At 33.6% G+C, this 24,450-nt stretch overlaps 1 protein-coding gene across 3 annotated transcripts in view; it reads left to right on the plus strand.

The window, feature by feature from the left end:
• Positions 1-24,450, plus strand: part of LOC125060686 (atypical protein kinase C) — a 208,098-nt gene that overhangs the window by 38,457 nt on the left and 145,191 nt on the right. Inside the window, exon 2 of one of the 3 annotated variants that reach the window (XM_047665682.1) lies at positions 2,191-2,787. The exons of the other annotated variants lie outside the window; for them this stretch is intronic. Coding sequence (XP_047521638.1) covers positions 2,223-2,787 — 565 coding nt within the window. The 5' untranslated portion in view covers positions 2,191-2,222. The remainder of the gene's footprint in view (positions 1-2,190; positions 2,788-24,450) is intronic. 3 annotated transcript variants of the gene reach the window in all.

Here is a 24,450-nt window from a genome sequence, read left to right on the forward strand (position 1 = left end):
ATCTTTCGACAGTTTACAATCTCGCGAGATAGATTACAATCTAACGGTTTTTACAATTTTACGGTGACATATATAAATAAAAATCTCGCGCTAAATATATTTTTTAAATTGCCCAGTTGTCACGAAACAAAACGGTTTTTAAACGATTACTTCTGTCAAACTGGCTTATCTTCCGTAAATTTTGGGGAATATTTTGAATAAAAATAATAATTTAAGAATTATTAACTTTACTTTATAAAGAAATAACATCACAGTAGACTCATTCAGTCATTCTCAAAAATACGCATTAAAATATTAAAAGAACGCGTTTTATACATTATCATTTCCTTTTCCTCTTCATCTGTCAGATTTACAAAAAATTAGAGGCAAAGAATTCACAAAATTCATGCAAGATATCTCTGATATTTGTTACAAAGGCAACATTCTTTTACTTTACAAACGATTGGACACAAAGAGTCGGCGTGGCTGGGGCAAGGGGAGTGAAATTTTAGAATCCTTTCAGATGCCTTCGTACGTGCTGAAGTCTAAAATACAATTCTCTGTTCACGACAGGTTTAGTACCACCGCAAATACTGTATGAATGCCGTCGTTTAGAGATATTTATTTTAATATATAGTTTTTATTTAGACTTTACACACGTGTTTAGTAAAATGCATTTAATTGTGCGTTGAAAAAAAGGTTTAAAAGTATTGTTGAGTAATATAATTTCTTGTTAATTTCAATAGACTTTGGCTTTGTTCACTTAACTACGAAGAAACTGAATTGCTAGTTCAAGTATAGTTTTACCATTCCTAATTTCCACACTGCACTTTACACTATTTTACACTACCACCCTCCACCTTCCATCCCATCAATCCCTTCCCTAAGATTATCATTCTGGTGCGTACAAATGTAAACCTGTAAATCTCAACCATGTAAACCTGTATCCTGTAGTTTAGTAATTAGTCTTAGATTTCTGTTTTTCTTTATAATATAGTTATATATATGGTTTCAATATTATTGTTAAGTTACTATCTCGTTATGCCATTGGAAGAGCGGAGTACCCTGATGTACAGGTCTCCCCAGACTTAGTTCAGAGGCTCCAATATCTGCTAAAAATGTTACTTGTTATTGAATAAAATTTTTTCTTTTTTTTTTGAATTTTTTGAATTTGAAGAAATAGTATGTAAAAGGAGCGATTGACGTATACAAACGATTGTGTATATGAGTGAACATGTATTTGTTTCACACATTACACCATATATTACACCAATTGTCTATTGAAAAACTTAATTTGTTGGCAAAAAAAATTTTAACTTCAGACCCTAATTCATAGGAGATTTTAAGCACCAAGTATCTATTTCTCAAATTATACTAAGGTATTGTAAAAACGAAAATTAGTTATACTTCATAAATAAATACCTAAATGGCTAGCGCAATGCTGTCTCCGGTGGACATTACTCGTACTGTGATGTCGTGTTTTCAGCTCATGAACCACTCTGACTTGTAGACTACCGTCTCGCCTTTTCAAAACTTCAAGGAATTGATACAATATACGTGTGTCTTTAAATTTTGTACAATATTTTGTTTTTAATGAATTTACTTTCCGCTGTGAACTTGAACATTATCTGACACTAATTGGAAATTAAGCCAGATGTACTAAAAATTCTAATTATATAATTTCAATAAGGTAGAGGTTCTATGCATAACTTACAGTTATGAAAATTATTAGACAGAAAGGTAGTTTCTGAATTAACTCATTCAAACCAAGACACACCCGATAAGGTTACTTTGGTCCGTTTATCAGCACACCTTCGGGACGGCCCGGCTTTATTCCTCGTGACAGATGGGTTTCTCACCTCTAAGCCAATTCTGACCAACGCTGATAAGCTTTCTCACTTACTCGCCTATACATAGTCCATTTACATGTTACGTTGTTTTAAATTTCGAAAAGGTTTTCATTTATTTAATGCTTCGGATGTGTACGCTCGTATAGACGGCGTGTTGCTCATATTTTATTCAAATATCAAACTCCCGTGCGCTAAGCTCTCATCATAATATTGCTTAAGCATGGACCAATTCACAATATCCTACACCTGAATAATGCCTAGTTTTCCATAAATGCATTTGAATAACAGCAGCCCAACAGCCAGTTACAGTTTTATAACGCAATATTGAATGTTAATGCAAAACCATCTCATATTACTTTAGCGCGAAACGTGAAATGAATAAGGGATGCAGTGATGGAATTTTTGACGCAAATTGATACATTTAAGATTGTGAAAATGATTGTGCTGTCCAATATATTTCGCGGTAATCATCTACAAAACCAAATGGCAAATGAGATTAATGTTACCGACAAAGAGAACTCGCGGCCGATCTCACAAAGTTCGTTGCGATTGAAAAATAAAACAAAAACTGTGGACAATATAAATAACACTGTAGCTAACGGATTAAAGAAAGTGAATAGTGAAAAGTGTATATCGAATAGTGTCGACACTCTCCTCACACATAGGGAGGGAAAGGAGAAAGTGATATGTAGTGCCAAAGGTCTTTTAGAAACTAATTTAGATGATATTTTTAATGATGTCCATGATGCATGGAATCAACCAAAGAGCTTGGGAACAAGCGAACCTATATTGAGATTTAACGATAGTAGTAGTGCGGGTAATCGAGAGTCCTACTTGTCTGAAGAGAGTGAGGATACGTCTGTCAGTGACTGTACAGATATTGATGCGCGGGAGCAAAGGAAATGTATGGGAGCACGACGCTTTGGCCATTTGCTAAGGAGAGTCATATCAAGAAATGGTAAGTCTGTATCTTTTCGTCAACTCAGTTTTGTATCGCGGAATATACTTAATATTAAGAATATCCATAGAGCTAAATAACCTGCATCATGAGCTCACCCCACACACAACCTCTCGTTTATTATTATACCCTCACTTTTACACCAGACAGCACAGCTGAATTATGTATTACGTATTTAATAAGTTTTATTGATTTTTTCCTTTCGTAAATGTTTGAACCTTTTTGTATATATAGTATTCAATTTTTGCCTATATGGTTAGTATAGTTGTTTTTTGTTGTATATAATTTGTTAGCTATAGGATTACGAAATATATATAATAAATAAGTTAGACTAACTAGAGTTAGTCTATCTACACTCACGGGCTCATAAACTGCATCAAACTTCAGGATTACTTTGAAATGATTTTTTTAATAAGTATGCAAACTTTTTGGATTAAATTATATAAATATGGAGAGACTGGCCCTTAATCTTAAAAAAAAAGGGTGCTTGTACTTATGTACGCGCGTCAGAAGTTATACTTCTTTGGCATTATTAAAAATAGTTTTTGATTGCATGCAAATAATTAATTACAATTAAATAATCAAAGACTGGAAAAGGAGTCATTAAAGTCAATAAAGTTCAGTTTACATTTGAAAAATTAAATAAATAAATATTTATTATTATTCTTACATTAAACAAATAAAACACTATTTATCTTTAAAACATTTTTATTTCATTATACTATTTATTTTTATGTGACTCTAATGTCTTCATCAGAACTTCGGTTTGTAATTTTAAATTAATCATTACTTGGTTGTGCATCTACGAGGCTTCTCCAAAACTAAAACTACTTCTTGCTTTCTGCAACAAATAAGAGAATATTAATTTAAGCTCTGTCCATGCAAAACTTAAAAATTTTTATAATTCATATTATAAAATTTTTAACACATTTATATTAATATAATTATATAAATGTGTTAATAATATAATTTGTAGCACATGCTACAGACCTGGATAGCAACTTTCTTTTATTCTATTTAGAGATAGAGATAATTTAAATATAATAGCGGTGTCTTCCTTGTATGTTTCTTTGGAGTTGTTTGGGGATTCTTGTTGTTCAGTTCGACATGATTTTCTTTAACCTTTCTTTAATCCTACAAAATAATGAAATTGTTAAGTTATGTTGTCACTGTTGTGCACACCTTTGTTTGGCTTTTTTAGTATTCAAGTTATGTCAAAACTGATTTATTACCTTGTCATTGTTGGCTTTATTTGCTTTTGGGATATCAATTGTTTCCAAAATGATTTTATTTGTAATATCCTGAAATATATAAATAACATCTATTAATTTAAGTATCATGGTGAGTGGTTCGCACTCAGGTATTAAGGTGTATTATACCCACTGTCCATTATAAGTGGGAATGGGCTCACTTCGGGCTGGACAGAGTTTCGGTACTACAAATGCAACATGGATGTTTTGAGGTATTACAATATCTCTAACTACCCTGTAGGGGAATAAAGTACTGTTGTGAGCATATGCCTATGCTTGAAAGGTTGAACCTTGAACATTACCATACATCATATTTATAATTAACACAATCAAATTCATTGAAATCTACTTCAAACCATTGCGGTATCATCTCTGCCATATCCATTGTGTCTGGAGAAGGTGATGGTGGCTTTGTTCCACCTCCAGTTTTTGATGTTTCACGGCGATAAGATGACAACTCTTTTTTTGTATTCAATTTAATGCACTTCCACTGATTCATCAATTGTTTTTTGTCTCTTGTCCTTATATTTGCTAGATTAAATCCGAAAAATTACATGTTTTGATTAAATATGATCATTATAATATGTATATATGATATGGTCATTTTTTTGAGATGCAGGTACTTATTAAAATGTTTACTTCTCTGTTATATCGCTCCAAGCCTTCATTTTCTCCTTATTAGTATTCGTGCTTAAATCTTAGTTCTCAATTATTGATATATAGGGTCGTAGAATATTTCTAAAAAGTTGCTGTAACAAACGCAATAAACAAAAGCAAAGAATAATGGTTCATGTTTCAGTTTTAATCAACAATAATACTCGATAATACATACGGATAGTTAACCTCAATTGTATTGAAGCACTCAGGAAGGTTGGCACAGTTTTTTCACAAATATTTTATCATATTAATTAGTATTGATTTAGATAATACTTCTGATTATAATTCAGACGCACATATAAAATTCGCACTTGTATAATGAAAATAACTAGGTATATAATCTTTTATTGTATACAATAATTAAAACTCCTATATTTGTTTAAAAGGTAAATGTCATTGTCAGATGTCAATGTCATGGTCATTCAAAATTCTCGTTAAGCTGCTAAGCTAAGAAATAGAATATGCGTGAAGTTAGCTTCACGCATATTCTATTTCTTTTTACTTTTAGATTGTATTATTCCCATCTCGCTCGCGCACGCTATATCACACAGCCAATTTTGTGTCACAGGTGCGCGCGCATCGTAAAATTTCACTCTCATCAATTTTTCATAACGCGCCTAAAGAAGTACAACTTCAAACAAGCAATATTTAAAAATAGAACTGCAGTAAAATAAATGAATATAGCCGGGTAATTCTTATTGATTTTTTATTTTTATTCTACAGCTGAATTATTGTTACCAGCAGAATTGTTGGGTAAGCTCATCGAGAGTTTCTGAACTATAATATGAATACTTCGTCCGAACAAGCTGCTCAAATTGTAGCATTGGTGTGGGAGGACTTGGCTCAACGAACGATTGGTAGAAATTTAAATTCATAGTTTCATATTTGATGTACGAAATTTTGACATATCACTCTAGGCGAGATTTTGACTTGGGATACGATTTATTAATCGCTAGATCAATAATCTCTATCATTTGTAAAACACTTACATAGTTTTTAGACTTTCTACACCAATCCCAGTATAATCAATTTAAACTTCTAAGCTGAACAGAATTTGTCCTAAAATAATTGAGTAAACAAAAATCAATTTTCAAAGTCTTGTAACAACGAATCTAAATCAGTCGATAAACATCTGGTATTAAATTGAAATGGCGTCATTTATTTATTTTCAATTGTCGCAAATTGTTTCCCTCGCCCCGACTGAGATGACCGTCGCGTCGTAAACTTGTAAAATCGTCGATCCTATCTTGTCCCATTCAATTGGTTTGATTTTGAATTATTGTCTTGTCTTTATCTAACATTGTCTTTGGTCTGGTAGATTTATATAAAATTTTATATCGGTCTAGCAGCCCGTTGCGGCTTCGCACTGGTGGACATTGATTTTAAAAATTTTTTGTAGGTATTGATATGTTCTTTAATATTGTGGAACATTTTTTTGTTCTATCATCAATAGTTTTCGCAGAGTATGCAATGAAAGATATTTTATAGGCATGTTTTTACATCTTAGGTAACATTGTTGTAGTTTTAGTAGGGATCCTATATTAATCAGTGATAATGTAGCATTCAAATGGTGAAAGAATTTTTAAAATCGGTCCAGTATTTTTTGAGCCATTGTTGTTACATGTTAAAAACATTATATTAGTATAGATGAATGCATTGTGTGTGATGTAATGTGATGAAAGTCTTTGTTTTTGACAGATATATTTTAATTGTTCTTATTCACGTAAATCTAATTCTTGGTAGAAGAAATGAAAAACAGTGATGTATTGTTGTTGATTAAAGAAACTATTTTTCCATCTGTTGCAAATGAAATCTGAAAGTCCTTCTTATATAATATGATCAAATTTGTGGCGCTTTTCGAGAAACATAACAAATCAGACTAAGTATAAACAAAAATGGTTACGAGTTGACCCATGACTTGCTGTCAAAGTGAGGTTAGTTAGAAAATTCCAAATATATCTGTTTTAATTTATTAAAATGTTTTTTGTTTAATTCGTAAAAAATACTTCTATCTCGTGTGGGCAATTGCAGTTACGTCATAAATTCATTGAATACCGTAATGGCGTATCATTAAATCTCATATCTCACATGAATATTCACTAAACAAATAAATGCGCTCGTTTATCTATGGACAATGGTTTCCCTTACCAAGTGGAAACTAAGTTACAGACTTCTTGCTTAACACCTGGGCTATTTTGGAGGACTTTGCGTTCCTATATGCTTATTTATATTATTACTATTGAAGAAGTTTCTGGTACTTAGCAGATTTTATTAATAGTACGCTGTTCATTTTTAATCTAGAGTTTTCTAGACCCATAAAAAAATATTAGACCGGCTAATGACTACACGACTCATGTAAAGCTCTAAGTATATTATGTAATGAATTTCCCCGCATAGTTGAATTTTAATGGATAGGTAGTATTCGCTGTATATTATATTTTAAAATTTTAAAATCAGCCATTCAATTATGATAGATGCAAAACCAATATTTAGCCCTTATTTCCATTTAAATTATGTTATATTAATGCTTATGACTCGTAAAAACCAAAGACATTATAGATATTATATACGCGAAGTCCCGTAATCCTCCACTTATCTAAAGTCGGGGTGATTTTTATCAATATTAATTATTGTTTTAAAAAAATTACGTCGTCAGTTTAAAAAGTAATATTTTGGCATCCAAAAGTTAATATTAACATTTAAGTCCCAACATCTAAGAACAACTATGAAGAGTATTAATCAGAAATAGAACACGATGTACATGATTGGCTTGTAATTTTACATTCAGAGTTTCTACGGGAAAATTCCGTACAATTGATCGAAGATTCAATGGAAAGATCGAGATGAAACTGGGAGATTACACAAGTACAAAAGGAGCTGTAGCGCTGATTCAAATTTTCCTCTAATCGTTCGATACGTTTTCTGAATAGTGATTACAGTCTTTGTAAACTGTTTTCTATGTAAGGGTTTGAAATTGCTTCGATAGTTCATAGTACATATACAATGTAAACTCTATATAACGACACTAAAGGGACCGAGCATATTTTGACGTTAAATGTTGTCCTTAAATGGAAAGAAGAAAAAGCTGTATTTAGGAAAAGATAAAGTTTATTTCAGACTAGCGTAAGTAATTACATTAAAAAAAACGTGTGGCACTCGGGGTCTGCCGCGGTAAAGCTATTGCATAGCATGTTTTATCAACTTATGCAATTATAATTATTTATTTATGCAGTATTTTTTTCATTGATATTAATTAAATCTACCACTCTTACGCTTCGTCACCGATCTCGTCAGAGTGATGTGAATACGCAGTATGCCTTCTGTTCCACTCTAACGCACCTGCGTTACGTCACCGATCACCCCAGACCGATGTGAGACGCGGTATACGTTCTATCGCGCTCTAACGATGACGTATATATATTACGTCATCGTACATACGTACGACCGATAGTAAAGTTTATTATGGGTTAGGACAATAAAGCAATATAAAGTACACAGCTCCGCAGTTTTAACAAATTTCGGCAACTTAATAAGTACGTTTTATTATTTTATTATGGTTATTAAGGGTGGGTGTAATGCTATGTAGAGTATATCATTGTATGGAAAACAAGCTAAACCAACCAAAAACGAGTGATTTCAACGCTTTAGGGGGTTTGTCGATCGTGGTTCGTTACATGGAGTTTACACTGTATATACAAATTTACTTATTAACAAGATAATCTTTCAAATTATATGTATCAATAAAATTTACCGGTGTGGCATAACATTCGTATTTACACTTATATTTGATACTATAAGAAAGTCTCTTCCGTGTTAGGGAAGTGGAAATAAAGTTTAAATTATAAAAATATATTGTATCTCAAAAACCTGTATGTCACTGTATGTCAAAAACATATTTGATTTGACAGTTTCTATCATCCCAGGCGCAAACTTAGAAGCTCTCGAGACCTTTTATTCGCCTTTTCAGATCTGAATTACATTATATTATAACCAAACCTTATCAGCTCTAGCAAATTTTTAACACGGTACACCTAAATGGTAGTTAATCCGCAATTCTAACTCGTTCAAGCAAAATTGCAATCAATATCTGATGCAGCTATATTTAACCGTGTTACGTGGCTAGACTGTTAATGGGTTGCACGAAAGTTCAGTTCATCGATACGCTTAGTTGGCCTTGTACAAGCGATACGGTGTCATACAACTGCAAATAATAAATTAGCGAAAATTGGAAATGGAATGAGGTCATTCACCTTACAGTATAGGAGTATATCGCCTCTATATTAGTGTTGCCCAAATGCAAGACCAAGACGAGACTTAGGCCAGTCTTGGTATTGTCTTGCGTCAATACACCTGGTCTCGGTCTTGGTATTGGTATTGCGCTCTCAGTCTTGGTCTTGGTCTTGATCTTGCAGCAAGAGTCTCGCAAGTCTCGCAAGACTTGCAAATACCTATTTGCCTATTGCTATTTGTGGGGGCTTGCGGGCTATCCTGGAGCATTCACCAATGTACAATGTTCATCAACCAATAATAGCAGGCAGGCTACAGGCATTGTGTTGAGATTAGCAGATTTCATTACAGTGTGCGTAGGTACATTTTTTAGGCAATTTGTCGTACTCGTGACTGGCGCGCTTTGCTACGTAGGTACTGTCGTTAAAGTATGTGTAAGTAAGAAACGATGTAGGTACCTACTACAACAAAATTGTATTCCTTAGAAAAATAATCGTCGTACCTACACGACGATTATTTTTATTTATTTATTAAATCATCGCTGAAGACAATAGTCGCTACTAGAGTAGGTACGATAGAAGTTGATAAACCGACACTGCAATTCTCGATGATTTTAAAACAAAATGCGTAAAGCAATATGACGTCGCTCATATTTGGAGCTTTTCCACGTTTCAAGTTTGTTAAAATCACCCACTTCCAATTTTGCAGTGCAATGTCCTTTAAAAAGGTATAATAGGTAATCTATATATATAAAAATGAAACCCGTTTTCCGTTGTCACGACATAACATGAAAACGGTTTGACCGATTTGTCTGATTTTTTTTAATAATATACCTTGAAGTACGAAGATGGTCTTACGGAGAAAAATTAAAATAAAATTGAGTGAATCAGTCTAAAAACAACACTTTTCTATATTCCCATACAAAATATTCGTAATAATACTTAAAAGTGAATTTGAACTTTAATACCATAGCATAAAGTTCAAGTGTTAGTGGAGGGGTTCCGGGAAGGTAAATTTTTATTTTTTGACATAATGTATTTTTTGTCTTATCAATTTTCTTTTTTTATCTTACTAGCTAGACCGGTGTCCCGAATAGCAGAATAAGTATAAATATAAAGAATCGACTGTTAGGCGGTACGATGTTCGCCAGGCCAGCTAGTAATAATATAAACTAGGTATATTTTTATTACTTACAACAATTTTTATAAAATCTACCTATCCTTACGACTACATTCTTCCTTGCGAGGACAACATAATCTATTTGCGTCCGTTCTGAGCACCCGGAAACTTATTTTATTCTTTAAAACATGGGCAGTGGCGGCGACCTTTGACATGAAAGCGACGGCGGCAACACAAAGTCTAGAAGCGGACTAAATTTTTACCTATTTTGGTGGGGTTGTCAATGTTGGCATTAGCACAGAAAAATAAAATTAAGTAAACACAACGTTTATCCACTTTTTAATAACTAGGTATCCACGATAGAATATTTTTTTTACTAATTTCCTAAGGGTCGATTCGACCAAACTTCAATTTATACACGAGTAACTATACCAAGAATAATCTATTCCATGATTTTAATCTCGAGTAAATCCATAGTCGTTTGTCCACGTAATCGATAGTATAATCGCGCTAGGAATAACAATACGCGAATAGCAAGAAAATGGTGAACGAAAATAAAACTCGGCAAATAAATGTTGTTCTACAACGGGACAGTGTAAGAGCATACATCATGTCAACTCGATTTTGCCGTATTATAGTGTGAAAAAGTAGCTTTTAACAGGTGTCAAACGACAACAAAAAGTTTTTATTTCTTGTTTGTTTGAGGCTTTCGTCTAAAAAGGAACTTCTGTTGAGCCCAGTTGAATTTCATTCTAATATTATAGAAAATAAAAAATCTAAAAATAAATAAATAAATAATAAATTGTTTAAACGTTTCATTATACAATGCCAGACTATTAATTTAGTGCGTTGCGTTGACTTGAAATTAAAACACAGAACACATATTTGTGAAATGACAGAAATCAGCTGATTGGACTGACTGACGCCATTAAATTATTCTAGGAATAGCTGTTATTCCGTGCGAAACGGCGGTATAGTTACAATTCCCGAATAAGCCCACTATTCTTAGAATTTGTAGTTGGTAAAACGTAAAATTTATTTACTCTCGATTAACTGACGATTTATTCTAAGATTAAGATTTACTCTTCTTTGGTCGAATCGACCCTAAGTACTCAGTCTAAATATCTTTTTCATAATTTTTGTTTTTCAATAATATGTTGTGTGTAATTGAATGGTAAACTCTAAATCTTACTAGAGAGCTTTTTTAAAATAAACTTATTGAAAGCACTGACATGGCATATACACTTTTCAATCTTGCTGCTCACATTTTAGTACCTAGGTATCACTCACTATCTATCATTTACCGATATTAACAATGATTATTTCGAAATCAAAATATTCGCAATTCAATAGATGCAATACCTACTTAGTTATTAATTATCATCTCGCCCGACAGCTTTTAACGCTGTAGTGTTCGAATTCAAGCCAGTGTGAGAATGTATTTAAATAAAAAAAACTCAGAGCATTCAATTTATACCTACCTACTGCTGGGACATCTTCAAGGTCATTTAATTTTATACTCCTATACCAACCCTACCAAAATAGGTAAAAATTTGTGTGCCTCTGTCCGTACTCTTTGTCGGCGAATGCGGCGCTCAGTGTCAAATGCTGTGTTACACTTGTTGCAAACCGCGTCTTTGTCGGTAAATTATCAAATAAGTAGGTATTTAATACACCGACCGACCAACAGTTTATTCGCAGAACGTCACATTTCCCCAATCAACTTTGAACCTTAATCCTTTAGCGATAAACTTGAAAATCTGTTGAAGAAATTTGATAGATTGTAGTAGCTTGATGTGCTGGCGTCTGTACCATAGTATTGGCTGCCGTAGAAACTGTTACTAGACCTACTCGACTCGCTGTTAGTTTTAAATTTTGCTAAGTAGAAGAATAATATAAACTTTGAAACATAAGTTTCACACCTACATGATGTTTATATAATTTTGTTAACTATAATTTTAAGCACATACCAACCTACGAGTACTAACGTTAACGATCTGCACATTAGACATAAACAAGCATAACATATTATTATAGGTAGATACCTACAAGGTATGAACTTTGCTAGAAAGTTATTAGGGAACAGATTTGTGAGTATTAACACGCTACCTACTTAATAAATTGTTGAAATATAATAAGTACTTACCTACCTAATCAATACAATACGTTTCAGGGTGCTTTCAGACGAGCGGCACGTTGCCAATTACAAATACAACTGCAGCCCTTAGTTTAGTGTTATGATTTGTGATACCTACGGTTTTGATACTGGGGAACGTTTCTCAAAATCGAGATTGAAACCAAATACCTACTTAATAACGCCCAAATCTCAGTTTGTCTTAACTGCAAGACGCAAGAGTCTTGCAGGCTTAAGTATTGTCTTGCTCAAGTCTTGCAGGGTTCAGTCTTGGTATTGGTCTTGCTATAATAAGGCGGTCTTGGTATTGGTCTTGGTCTTGCAAAAACGCAAGAACAAGACCAAGACTGCAAGACCAAGACCGATTTTGGGCAACACTACTCTATATGTATGCTATGTATAGCTATTCGACTAGTGCATAGTAAATATACATGTTTAAATCTAATCTATTTCTAGTAATAATATTTTTTGGAGCGTTTTTATTACAGCGATGTCTTAGACTTATACAGTCAAGTTTTTTATATATTTCGAGTTGACACAATATGCTATGTATTTTTATTAATGAAAACACTCCTGCCCTAACAGTCGACCCTAAATTGACAAGAGTGCACAATAAGTAAATAAAATTTACAGACGATACAAAAAAAGAAAACACACGAAATTAATTAGGAAAAATTACATACCAAAAAATACAAGAAATTAGCTAACTACTATATTCACTAACAATTACTAGAACTTTTGCCAGTTCACTCGACGGACAAAGAAGAAGGTCCGTTAACCTATTTAATAATTTAACTAAATTATAATTGTATAATATAACTAAAATATATGAAAAATGTAATCAAAAATTCTATCGTACGTTTATTAAGGTAATTGTATACTATATGGCGATTAGACTATAATAAATGTATGTGCACAACGCCTAAAGTGCTTTTAAGCGCACTAGAGTCGTTTAAGATCTTCTGTTTAATAATCGTAAAAGTTAAAAACTCGTTAGGCGGCGGACGTTAGAGGCTTGGTATCGACCTGCTTGCGCCAATTTTACCTGCACTTAAACGTAAATATTACAGTCTATGAACGGGTAAAGTTTTTAAAGCTACTAAGTGCCTATAGTATTATAATAAAAGCCAGATGCGAGAATATTTCTTAAACAGGGCGGATTTCCTAGCGTTGTTGGGCTCTTTATATATATATAATTCTTCTGTGAGTGTGTATGTCATTGAACATCTCTCAAACGACTGGACCGATTTTGATGAAATTTTTTGTGTGTGTTCAAGGGGATCTGGGAATGGTTTAAATTCACAAATCAGCCCGCCAGATGGCGCTGCAGTCGGTACTTTCATCCTTTGCTTTACTAAGTGCTTGAAATATCATGCAGGACAACGTCTGTCGGGTCCACTAGTATAGTATTATAATAAAAGCCAGATGCGAGAATACTTCTTAAACAGGGCGGATTTCGTAGCGTTGTTGGGCTTGGGCTTTTCGAGGTACCGGGAAGTCTTGCCCGGTGTGGGTTGACCGCAAGCCGGATTCGAAAATGAATATAAAATTGTATGCAAATGGCCGCTTGGTCATACAGATTTAAGTATTTTCATACAAATTTGATAAGCAGTGTTACTGCACAGTTTTCATTTTTAATACGCAATAGCGAACAACAATTTTGCTCAGCGGAAGTTACACCTGCAATCAATTAAATCACAGGTGTTTTATCATGTGAATAATTATATCTGTATGCCTTAAAAGGTAAATTATTGACCATGAGCTGTAATAAAACAGTTTTTTATCTCGTCTAGCAGAAAAAATTATAGATTCTTAAATGTTTACTTTAAGTTTTTGTATGAATGGATGGATATAATGTGAAATATATAATAAATTTAATTTGTCACAAATATTCTTAAGACAGTATTCAAAATTGCTCTTATAATGTAAATATATCTTAGTACGGTTCGATGAGAATAAGAAATAATAGACGATTTATTATTAAAACTTTATCACAGAAAAACAGTTGTTTTTATTATATATATATACTAGCCGTTTCGCGCCCGCTTTGCTGGACGAATTAAAATAAATTTTATGTTTCATTATTTTATTTTTTTTCATATGTTTTTTCATATTTTTATTTTTAACTTCCCGCTAAGAAAATTGAAATATTTCGAAAATCGAGTTTTTAACAGATGTTGACGTTTAGAGGTTCTAGGAAGCCTCCCCGAATGTTTCCGCGGTGAAGTCCGTATGGATAAATTTTCATAAAAGTAAAACAGCAATAAAAAAATGAAGGAACGGAATTGGAATTTAATAAATAAATAGTCATAAACCATCTAGGAAAAATTTCGCATCGAATGGTGGTAGTTTCATGTCGATACGATCAGTGGTTTAGGCGTGATTGAGCCTCAAACGAAGACCATTTTCATTATATATATATAGATAGATAATTTTTATGTTAGCTTGCACTTATTGTATTTCCGTCTATTTTTCTTTATGATCAGCTTTGGCCTAGTGGCGTGCGACTCTTTTTCCTGACGATCGAACCAGCATCAATGGACTGCCTTAGACCCAAATCGTCGACGGCGTGTATCATGCACAGAAGGCTGATCACCTACTTGCCTATTAGAAAAAAAAAAGAAAAAAAAAAAAGAGATACAGATAGCTGAGGCGCAAACTTTGAAAGGTTGTATTGCTACTTCTTCTTCTATTCGTCTAGACGGTAGCCTTTAATACACCGCATTACACAACATAGGACACTAATTTATCTTACACTAAACTATAAAAAATAGAATTTAAAATTAAATACGACCACTACGTAGTTTTAATTTCTTTATATTTTGTCGTTAGAGCAATGTTGGCTTCATCGTGCGACTCTCATCCCTGAGGTCGTAGGTTCAATCCCCGGCTGTGCACCAATGAACTTTCTTTCTAGCGTTTCTTTCTATCTAACTATAAAACATCGTGCGTTAGGCTGATCACCTACCTGTCTATTAGATTACCAAATGATCATGAAAAAGATACAGAAATCTGAGGCCCAGACCTAAAAAGGTTGTAGCGCCATTGATTTTTTTAAATATTTAGTCGTTAATGTATAGGTCAGTAAATGTAACGATACCATAGTGTTAGTAAATAAATACGCTCATATTGTGAAGATTAACTATATAAGAACTTTTTGATAACTAACGGGAAACTTTTTGTAGAAACCAGTCTCGATTTAGTCGGTACGTGACGGAAGACAACTCAAAGATTGATTCCGTACTATTTTTATTCGTTGTGATAGATCGGGGTTCTTTTAGCAATTTGTGGGGTTCTATGATTTAGCTTCGTCATGAAGAGTTATGTAACTTGGACGGTGTGAATTATTGAGAGGGAATATTTTATGAGATAATATTTGAGTACAAGTATAATAGTGGATGTTTTTAAAGCGGGAATATGAAGATTTTGGTTATACTGTGTTACTTAGCGAACGCCGAGAGCCCACCTTAAGGGCGTTAATAGTAGAGGATTTTTAATGTAGAGCATACCAATTATTAAAAGGCCGGCAGCGCGCTTGCGATCCTTCTGGCTGTGCGAGTGTCTACGGGCGGTGGTATAACTTAACATCAGGTGAGCCTTTTGTCCGTTTGCCTGTCCATAAAAAAAGGACCCAGTCCCGAAGCCTCCGCATCAAGTCATCCGTGGCACAGGCCTGCGTAAGCGCATTTTTACCTCCTCAAAAAAGCTTTAGTTATAATCTTTCTAATAGTGAAAGAATCGGTGCAGTCAATTTTCAGTTCGTTACGGGTCTGAGGCCAGAGCTGGTCCTTTCCTCGCTAATATGTATCCCAATACAGCGAGGAAATCCTACCAGCATTGAAGTTACACTGCCACAGGGACATATTATTATTTATTTTAATTATTATTACTATGTAGAAAAGAAAGACGAATATTGTCATTCGTTCCACATACATAAATGTATGAAAGTTTTTCAACTTTAGTAGTATTGGTTAGCATAAGAACCACAAGATTTATTTAATTTTCCATTTCTTCAGTACATTCACACCCAAATCAATGGACCACAACACAGGCTCGACTGGGCGTGACATCAAAGAAAGCATTAGGCAGTCACGCATCAACGTAAATCAATGTATGTCATCACGAACTACTGTATTGTTACGAAAGTGTGTGTATTACAATGACAGTAGATACGAATTTTATTACCCACACTAATAAAAGTACAAAATTTCTATGCGCCAAAAAGTCTAATTTCGTAGGAGACCAGTTTCGCCCGTTTTCAATACTCAAATCAGTCGGAGAAATATCGATAATGACATCGTCGTCGTTTAGTCGTCATGTGGGTAAAGTGTGAGCACAAGACACGAATAATTATCGTAGGTACTATATGTAATTTACATTTATGTATTCCTTTTGAGTGTTGTTCACACGAGAATGTAAGTGCATGCTCCTATTTCACCATGCCTCCTGCTGATAGAGGACAAATTTTTGTTTTTAATTTAATTTTATTATTATTTATTACTTAAGATGTCATGTGGAACATGGTGTAATGGTTGTAGCTCCTTACAAACGTTGTGTAAAACAAAAACTTGGCGATTAAAAAGAGGAGCGGAGAGTTTATTCCTAGTTCTTCTCTTCCGTTCTACGCCCGATTTGAGAACTGGCAGTAAATGTAAAATTAGAAGCATTTAATATGTATTTCTTTATGGACGTTCATAAGAGTACCTTGTGTTACCTAAATGAATAAATGATTTAATGCCCTTAGGTCGATGACCCCTTTTTTCTACATTTTATTGGAATTCCCCCAAAATTCATTATATTAGGTATGCAGCGGTCTTACCAGTTGAACTGTGTAGAATGGATCTTCAATTATAATTAATTTCCAGCGATTGTCTTGAGCTAACCAATTGGGCTTTTAATCAAAAGCCTCAATTGCACTGCAAAGGGGTATTGTTAGAGCCAATAGCCTTTCGGGTTATTAGAGTATGAATAAGACATAGGTTGGTATTATTTCGAGGTAGCTTACAATTTATAACTCGATTAGACTAGAAGATATATGTTTGATTCGCAGACAATATAGCGTAAATGAGGATGAGAATTAATGTAATGACAATGAGGTAGGTGAATGTAGAAAAAACGAAATGTGGGGGAATAGTATATATTTATTAATAATTTATTTATACAAAGATTCAAAAAAATAATTAAATGGTGCAACTATTTATTGGTTATTCTTGGGCCGTACGGTTCAAGTGCACATGCGCTTATTAAAGATTTGGGTTAGCGCCTGGTAGATAGTACCGGTGACACCAGAGCTGGTGCTTTCTTCGCTCAACGATTAAGTATCACAATACAGTGAGGAAATGTTGCCAGCGTTAAAGGTACCACAGAGACCGAACTTTTCAAGCTTGTTTTAATAATTTTTTTATTATTCCTATGTACGTTAAGAAAATTTAAAATACTGTATATTTGATTGTGATGATAACTAATAAACTTTATTGGTTTAGTAAATTTTTTTAAAGTATGCAATGCAACTTTTTGATATTATTTCCCTAAATTTGGAAGGCCACGAAAGCTTACAAAAAAATAAATTTTTGTTCTATGTTATTATTTATGCAGAGGTTTATAAGTATGTATGCGGGCGAATTAACAGCGACCTTACTTGCCAGTGGGGCTACAACATCAGAGCCTCAGATTTCTGTATCTGTTTGTCATCATGTCATCAGCATTCTGTGGCATACATAAGATAAATAAAAATGCAGTCAAAATCTGTTATAACAACATCGAAGGGACTCATATTTGGTCGTAAAAACCGATAGTCGTTACAGCCGATGACGTTGTTATTAAGAAACTAATACAATAGAATTCAACCGGGACCTTTGATTTTGGTCAATATAACCGGTATGTTGTTGTAAACGATGTCGTCGTAAACGGTTTTTAAACTGTTTAGACTGTATTAGTTTTTAATAATGAATTTCTCAAATGCCCTAGGCGTACTTGAGTAATTAAGGGCCTTAATAATAATAATAGCCTTTGAATTTGCTAAATAAAATAAAGATTGTGTCAAAAGTTCTAATACAATCCTTTTAATTCTTAATCACTCAAACCGACATACATTCGGATTAATCTCGATTTCTGAGTCCTTTTAACAATGGTCCTAATTTCCATGTCCCAAGATAGGCTTTCAAACCGTTTCAATAGCTGGCAATCTCGAGAGTGGCTGTCCAGTGTTGCCATATAATGGATGTTTTCCCAAATTATTTGTATAATAATAATTTAAATATAGAGGTAAGGTAGAAAAAATAGTGGATCTGTTTGATGTTTAAATAATTTCTTTAGTTATAAGAAATTAAATAGTGTAATTCGGAAAATGTACTTTGATTTTTTTTTAAATACAATTTAACCTTTATTAATGTTATATTTATACGAATTATGATCTATAGATTTTGATCTATAATGAAGCGTGTTATTATTAACACGATAATTCAATCATTAAGGTTAATTAATTTGATTAATTAGCAACATAGATCTGTCGTGTTCAGCATGTATTAGCTGAAATTAAGTCTATATAAACATACTTTAACGACCTGTTTCCTGCGACGACGTCTATGTGAAATTGAGAGAACGTGCTTGTATCAGTATACGTTTTTTTATATTCTAATGAATGTATAAATAATTAATCATGTGTAGTATATTGCATCTTTCTATTTTAATCTATATATCTAAAAAAAAAATCTATATTTATCATTTACAAAATAGTTACATTTATTTACGATTTGCCTTGTATATTTGTATCCTTATCTAAGTATAATACAAAGAAGAGAGGTAGAAAAAAGGTAAACAGTAGATATGGGTAGATGAAATAAAACTGGTTGCAGGCAAGTCAAGAGTTGGGCGAGAATGGGCAGATTGAATGGGTCTTTTTTTATTAAGTATACACGCACGCATAGTTGTCCGTTTGCCCTTTTTAGGCATTGACTACTGGACGCTCCTATAAAAAATAAACATTTTTAGGCACGGTTATAATAATGAAACAATCTAGCTAATGTAAGTTACGTAAACTTTAAAACCCGACTCAAAAGCTGCATATAACTGATAATTGAAATTTATCTTACGCTTCAAAGACTTTTAATTACCAGGAGAGCATAAGTGGGGTACAGTTCGACAATTAGCTATAGACTTATGTGGGTCCCTTTCATATAACGATTCAACGCTTGCTAATTGGTTGTGGGAAATGGAATTTAAGTTACAAAAATTTAATAATTGTAATTTAATAAATAAAAATAAAGCTTTTAATGTCCTTATAAAATTAGAATTATAAACATGTTGTTACTACTTACATATAAGATATATCAAATTATAAGTTACAATTATAGAAAACTTCATAGTTATACATGTCCTCCACCAAGGAATGCTATTTTTCCCTTCACAAGCCACCTGGAGCCAGTATGGAAAGTTTAGAACTGTTCTCCCATTCTCCCATCGAATTTGTGGGTCTACCTTTGCGCCGTGTGCCTTTTGGTTTTTTCCATGATGTGATTCGCTTCTTCATCTTCCATCTTGATGCCCACGCCAAATCTCTCGTCCAATATAGACGAAATTGAAACAATTTGACACTGCTTTGCAATGATTGAAATGTTGAACAGGAGTTTCTCTAAAGCATGTTTAACGTTGTTGAAGTAAAACATTCTTTAGGCGCATGAGGGTAAAATTTTTACGGATAAAACGCAATAAAAATAATATTAGCGTCACGAAGATGTGCAGCGTTTTTGTCGTAGAAAAGGGAGATAGCGATTGAGACCAATTGAGAGAAGGGCGAATTACTTTATAGAAATTCTATTTTCTCGAAATTAAAATTTCTTCAAGAGAATTTATGAAATATTAGTATTTTATATTTTATACAAAATAATTGATTGAATTGAATTGTAAATTAAAATTATCGAGAGCGGATTTTGGAGCTGTATACAAGTCAAACAGCAAGTACTATTACATAGGTTGTAATATTAATTTTCTCGCATTCGTAATATCGCATAATAGCAGGGCTCCATATCAACAAAGGCATTGAAACGGTATCACTCGATATATAATGGCTGACTTTCCCCATTGTTTTTCGCTGGAGCAGAACAACAGCGTCACCGTGTCTGATCGTTTACTGACTTACTTTAATTGCAATAAACGCTGGTGCTAATTACAATTATAGAAAGTTATTTTCTTTTAAAGAAATACATAATATGTATGTAACTTCAACTGAGCAGACTATTTCGCGATATCACAATTGTTCCAAATTTATAATAATAATTTATTAATACTTATTATGTCTTAAATCTACTACAGATTTATGTCTTAATAAATTAATGATGCAATCTGTAATTTTTTTACCTTAGCATTTGACATGACGAACATTTGACGTCTATACGCTGTCACCTATCGTCATTCTAATGGCGGCGCCAAAAGAGCATTGAGAATTGTCAATTGTCAATATTAGTTTCTTTTTTTAAACATGCCAACTTGACATCCAGACCAAAAAGGTGCAAATAGTGTAAGTAATTCGCCATCTGTAAATTGTATTTAAATGTGTTTATTTGTTTTCAGGTAAGTACCAATTTGAAGAAGATTCTAAAGGGATTTCAGGTATTTCATTATTTATATAGTTTCCTCTACAAATGTAATTTTTTTTATTCACGTAAAAATAGTTAAGGTTCGATTTAGTATGTATATAGTTTTGTTTCCAAACTAGAAGTAGTTACTTCCTTCGACTTGTGGACGATAGTGGTTCTCTTCTTCCGACCTAAAGGGAGGATCCTTCAGTAGCCACAGTCCACTGAGTTTTGAATGTCGTCATCGTGCTGGTTGTAGGAGTCGCTAAAGACTTAAAACAGCGCTCCAAATTGTCACAAAATTAATCCGCCATAGAAATGGGTTACCATCAGTAAAAATTCTATAAATCCTCCTTGAAAGATAAACTTTCTGAAATCGGGTTTAGCTGGCAACTTTGAGCGCATTACGTTGAACTAGGAGGTTGCATTTTTCACCGACAATACGGCCATTTACCAGGCGATTGTCAGACCTTTCATACTTTGTACATTTATCACAGTTCTACAGAGAAATAAGGAATAATTTCGACTTTGATTCACGAGTTTTGAAACTTGTCGAAAACAAAGGTATTGTTTAAGTCTGTAACTGTTAGTGTTTTAAAAGTGTATATGTGTGCACTTAAGCCCGGTTTCTGAGGTACACAATTGTCATTTTAATAGGTATTGATTCAATATATAAGGTGACAATGGCCCTGACAGCCTCCCATCGCACATAGAAAATATACTAAAACATGACTACATACTATGACTAAAGTAATAAACAAAATAAAATATACATTGTTTATTCAGCATCCGACCGGTAGCCAGGGAGTTCGTCGTTTTGATAATAGATGGCTCTTAAACATTTAATTTGGTGTAACCAGTGCTGTTATAAATCATCATGACACCAATTCACTCACACGCAACATCTGTGAAGTATGATTGTTCAATCATTTTTTTATGATACTTCAGTGGGCAGCTGGTTCCACATAGTTGGTACAGTGGTTACAATTTTTAACCTGATAAACGTACAGTCATTGTATTACAGGATTCAAATATTTTTATTAAATTCAAGTAATGAAAACCATTTCATTTTATTTAAAAGTAGCAAGTTTAATCCAGTCCAATTACAGCTGGCGAATTTTATCCTAAAATCCCTTTCTAATTAAAATTAATTCCTTTATCGAGCTTTTAGCACACGGTTTCATTGAAGTAAAGGCTGCAGGCGGTGGAAATTCGGCAAAAGGCAAAATGCGATTAAAATTTCATTATGGGGAAACTGTGTGGAGCGGCTTTTTAAGACTTTTTAAAGATACGTTATTATAAGCTACAATATCGCAAGTATTAGTTACGGAAGTTTTTTATGATGTAACTTTAATTAGAATTTATGGGTCGTAAAATTTTATAAGGTCTTGTAAACTACATTAGACTTAAATTAGTGGAGGCCTAGTCAAAGCCTAAAACTACCTTTTTTACGTGAATATATTGCAGAGAAAACGACTTTTAGCTAAACCATGTCAAGTCATAATGACCGTCGTTTCGCAATCCTTCTTAATTCAAATATAAATAAAGCAACAGTTTGATAAGATCTTTATAATCGTTAGCGCTTGACTGTCATCATCATCATAGTGATGATGATATATCTATGATAGCCACTGGGCTATACAGCCTTTTGTGGGCCTTAGCCTCCGCGAGTATATTTCGCCATCGCAATCTATTCCATGCTTCTTGCGTCCAACTTCGAACCCCTATTGTTTCGAGGTCCTTGATAACTCCATCCCACCAACGCAGTCTCGGTCTATTGCATTTTCTCTTGCCACCAGATTGTGAGTTCAGTAAGTACCTTGTGGTTCTGTCGTCCGCCATTTGGTGCACACGTCTCAACCACTTGAGCCTGTAGCATTTTATGAATTGGACGATGTTGGCGTCGTATACAGATACGCCAAATACCGTCATCGCAAGCAGGGCCAAAGAATCTTCCACTCGTCTTGTTTGCTAAGAGCCAAGGTTTCAAAACCATAAGTGACCACTGGTCGCAGCAGAGTTTTGCTTGACTATTGCAATGCTAATTCAAATGTCAAAAATTTATTTTGACATTTCATAGACAATCAATATATCCTTGGCATAGTGGTTGATCTAAATGGTATATGAGAGTTTCCGGGTGGCACAAGATTCATTATCTAGCAGGAAAATTTTCTATGTCACATACGTAGATACCAACCAATGTCTTATATACGTAAAACATATAATATAAGTAGATTTTTTGTCTACCCGCAAGAGTTTTGTTGCATTTCTATTGAAAGTTAGCAGCATAATATTTCTCATTGAGATATAAAGTAAAACTCGACACAAATGTGTCGGAGATTCAACAATGACATTGTTCTATGGCCGCATATTCAGAAGTTCTCGCTTGTTGTCCCCTCATTATACGCTGTCGTAGATTTAGACACGCAATTACCGAAACTATTACAGTATGCCTTTGTGGACGTATGGGCTTATATTAAAATCTAGTGTTTTATTAACCACAATTATGTATTGTGTTCTTCTTATAAAAATATTATTGTCGCGGCCTTTTTAATGATCCAGCATGGCTACGCTGTTCAAGTGCGGGTGACACATATCTATTTTAATTTGAATTTATGTTTGTAATTTCCTGTACCATTACTTGCGAGACCTAAGCCCTGCTAGTAATAATTATACAGTGGGGCTACAACTCTTGTCTCGGCCCGAATAGATCTGTTTATATAATATGTTTGAAGTTATACTTCTTTTGGCGCGTTGGGGAATAAATTTTTACGATGCGCGTGCACACCGTCACAAAAAACCGACACCCTGAAGTTAGCTATAGTCAACATTTTAGTTTTTTTTGCAGTTATGATGATAAAAGTTGACCAAAAATGATGAGAGTAATTTTTTTTTCTATTGCTATTATCGTTTTTTCTACAAGCGTACAATAAAATTTTGAAAAGTTTTTTTTTGTTACGCCAAAGAAGTATAACTTCTAACGCGTGTACATAAGTACACACACGTTTTTTTTATGGTAGAAATTTTTAATTGCTGTGTTTTGTTCCATTATTTATGTGTAAGTATTGTATTATGCAGTTTTACTCTTCTCATTTAATTTAATTGGTTTCCGTGACTGGGGTGTGGTTGGCTAGAAGAAAGCGTTAAAGCCAGTCGCTCTCCATTTTATGTAATTATTTTAACTATACTGTATTGATGATAAAATTAATTCTAGTTTAAAAATTTCAGTACATTTAACTTCTTACCGTACACAGCGCGACACGAAATTAGGTCAGTATTGAACAAAAGTTGTTCGATAGGAACTATTGAATGCGGAATGTATCAAAGCGAACGCCCCGATATGAATGTTCGATGATTGCTTTTTGAAATTGTGTTTTTTCAAAGGGCCTACACTCGACGAAATTGTTAAAAAAGTGCACTTGTGTTGTACCGTTTTATTCTGTTATCGTCGGGAACTATTTCCGGAATTTTAATACTTACCGGTCTATCTGCAATTGTGAGATTATTATATCTCAACTAGCTGCCCCCGCGAACTTCGTTTCTCCTTAATGTGATTTTACTTAGCCTACCTTTAAGTACATACCAACATGGAACATTTTGCTATGCTACCCCTGAGACTGTTCGGTTTTTAGGAATGAAAACTTGTTAGGTGTTTCTGTGATTTTTCTCTATATTAACTTCAGAGTTCAAGTCATTAGTTTTT

Source organism: Pieris napi, chromosome 22 (genome assembly GCF_905475465.1).
Source record: "Pieris napi chromosome 22, ilPieNapi1.2, whole genome shotgun sequence".
NCBI classification, from domain to species: Eukaryota; Metazoa; Arthropoda; class Insecta; order Lepidoptera; family Pieridae; genus Pieris; species Pieris napi.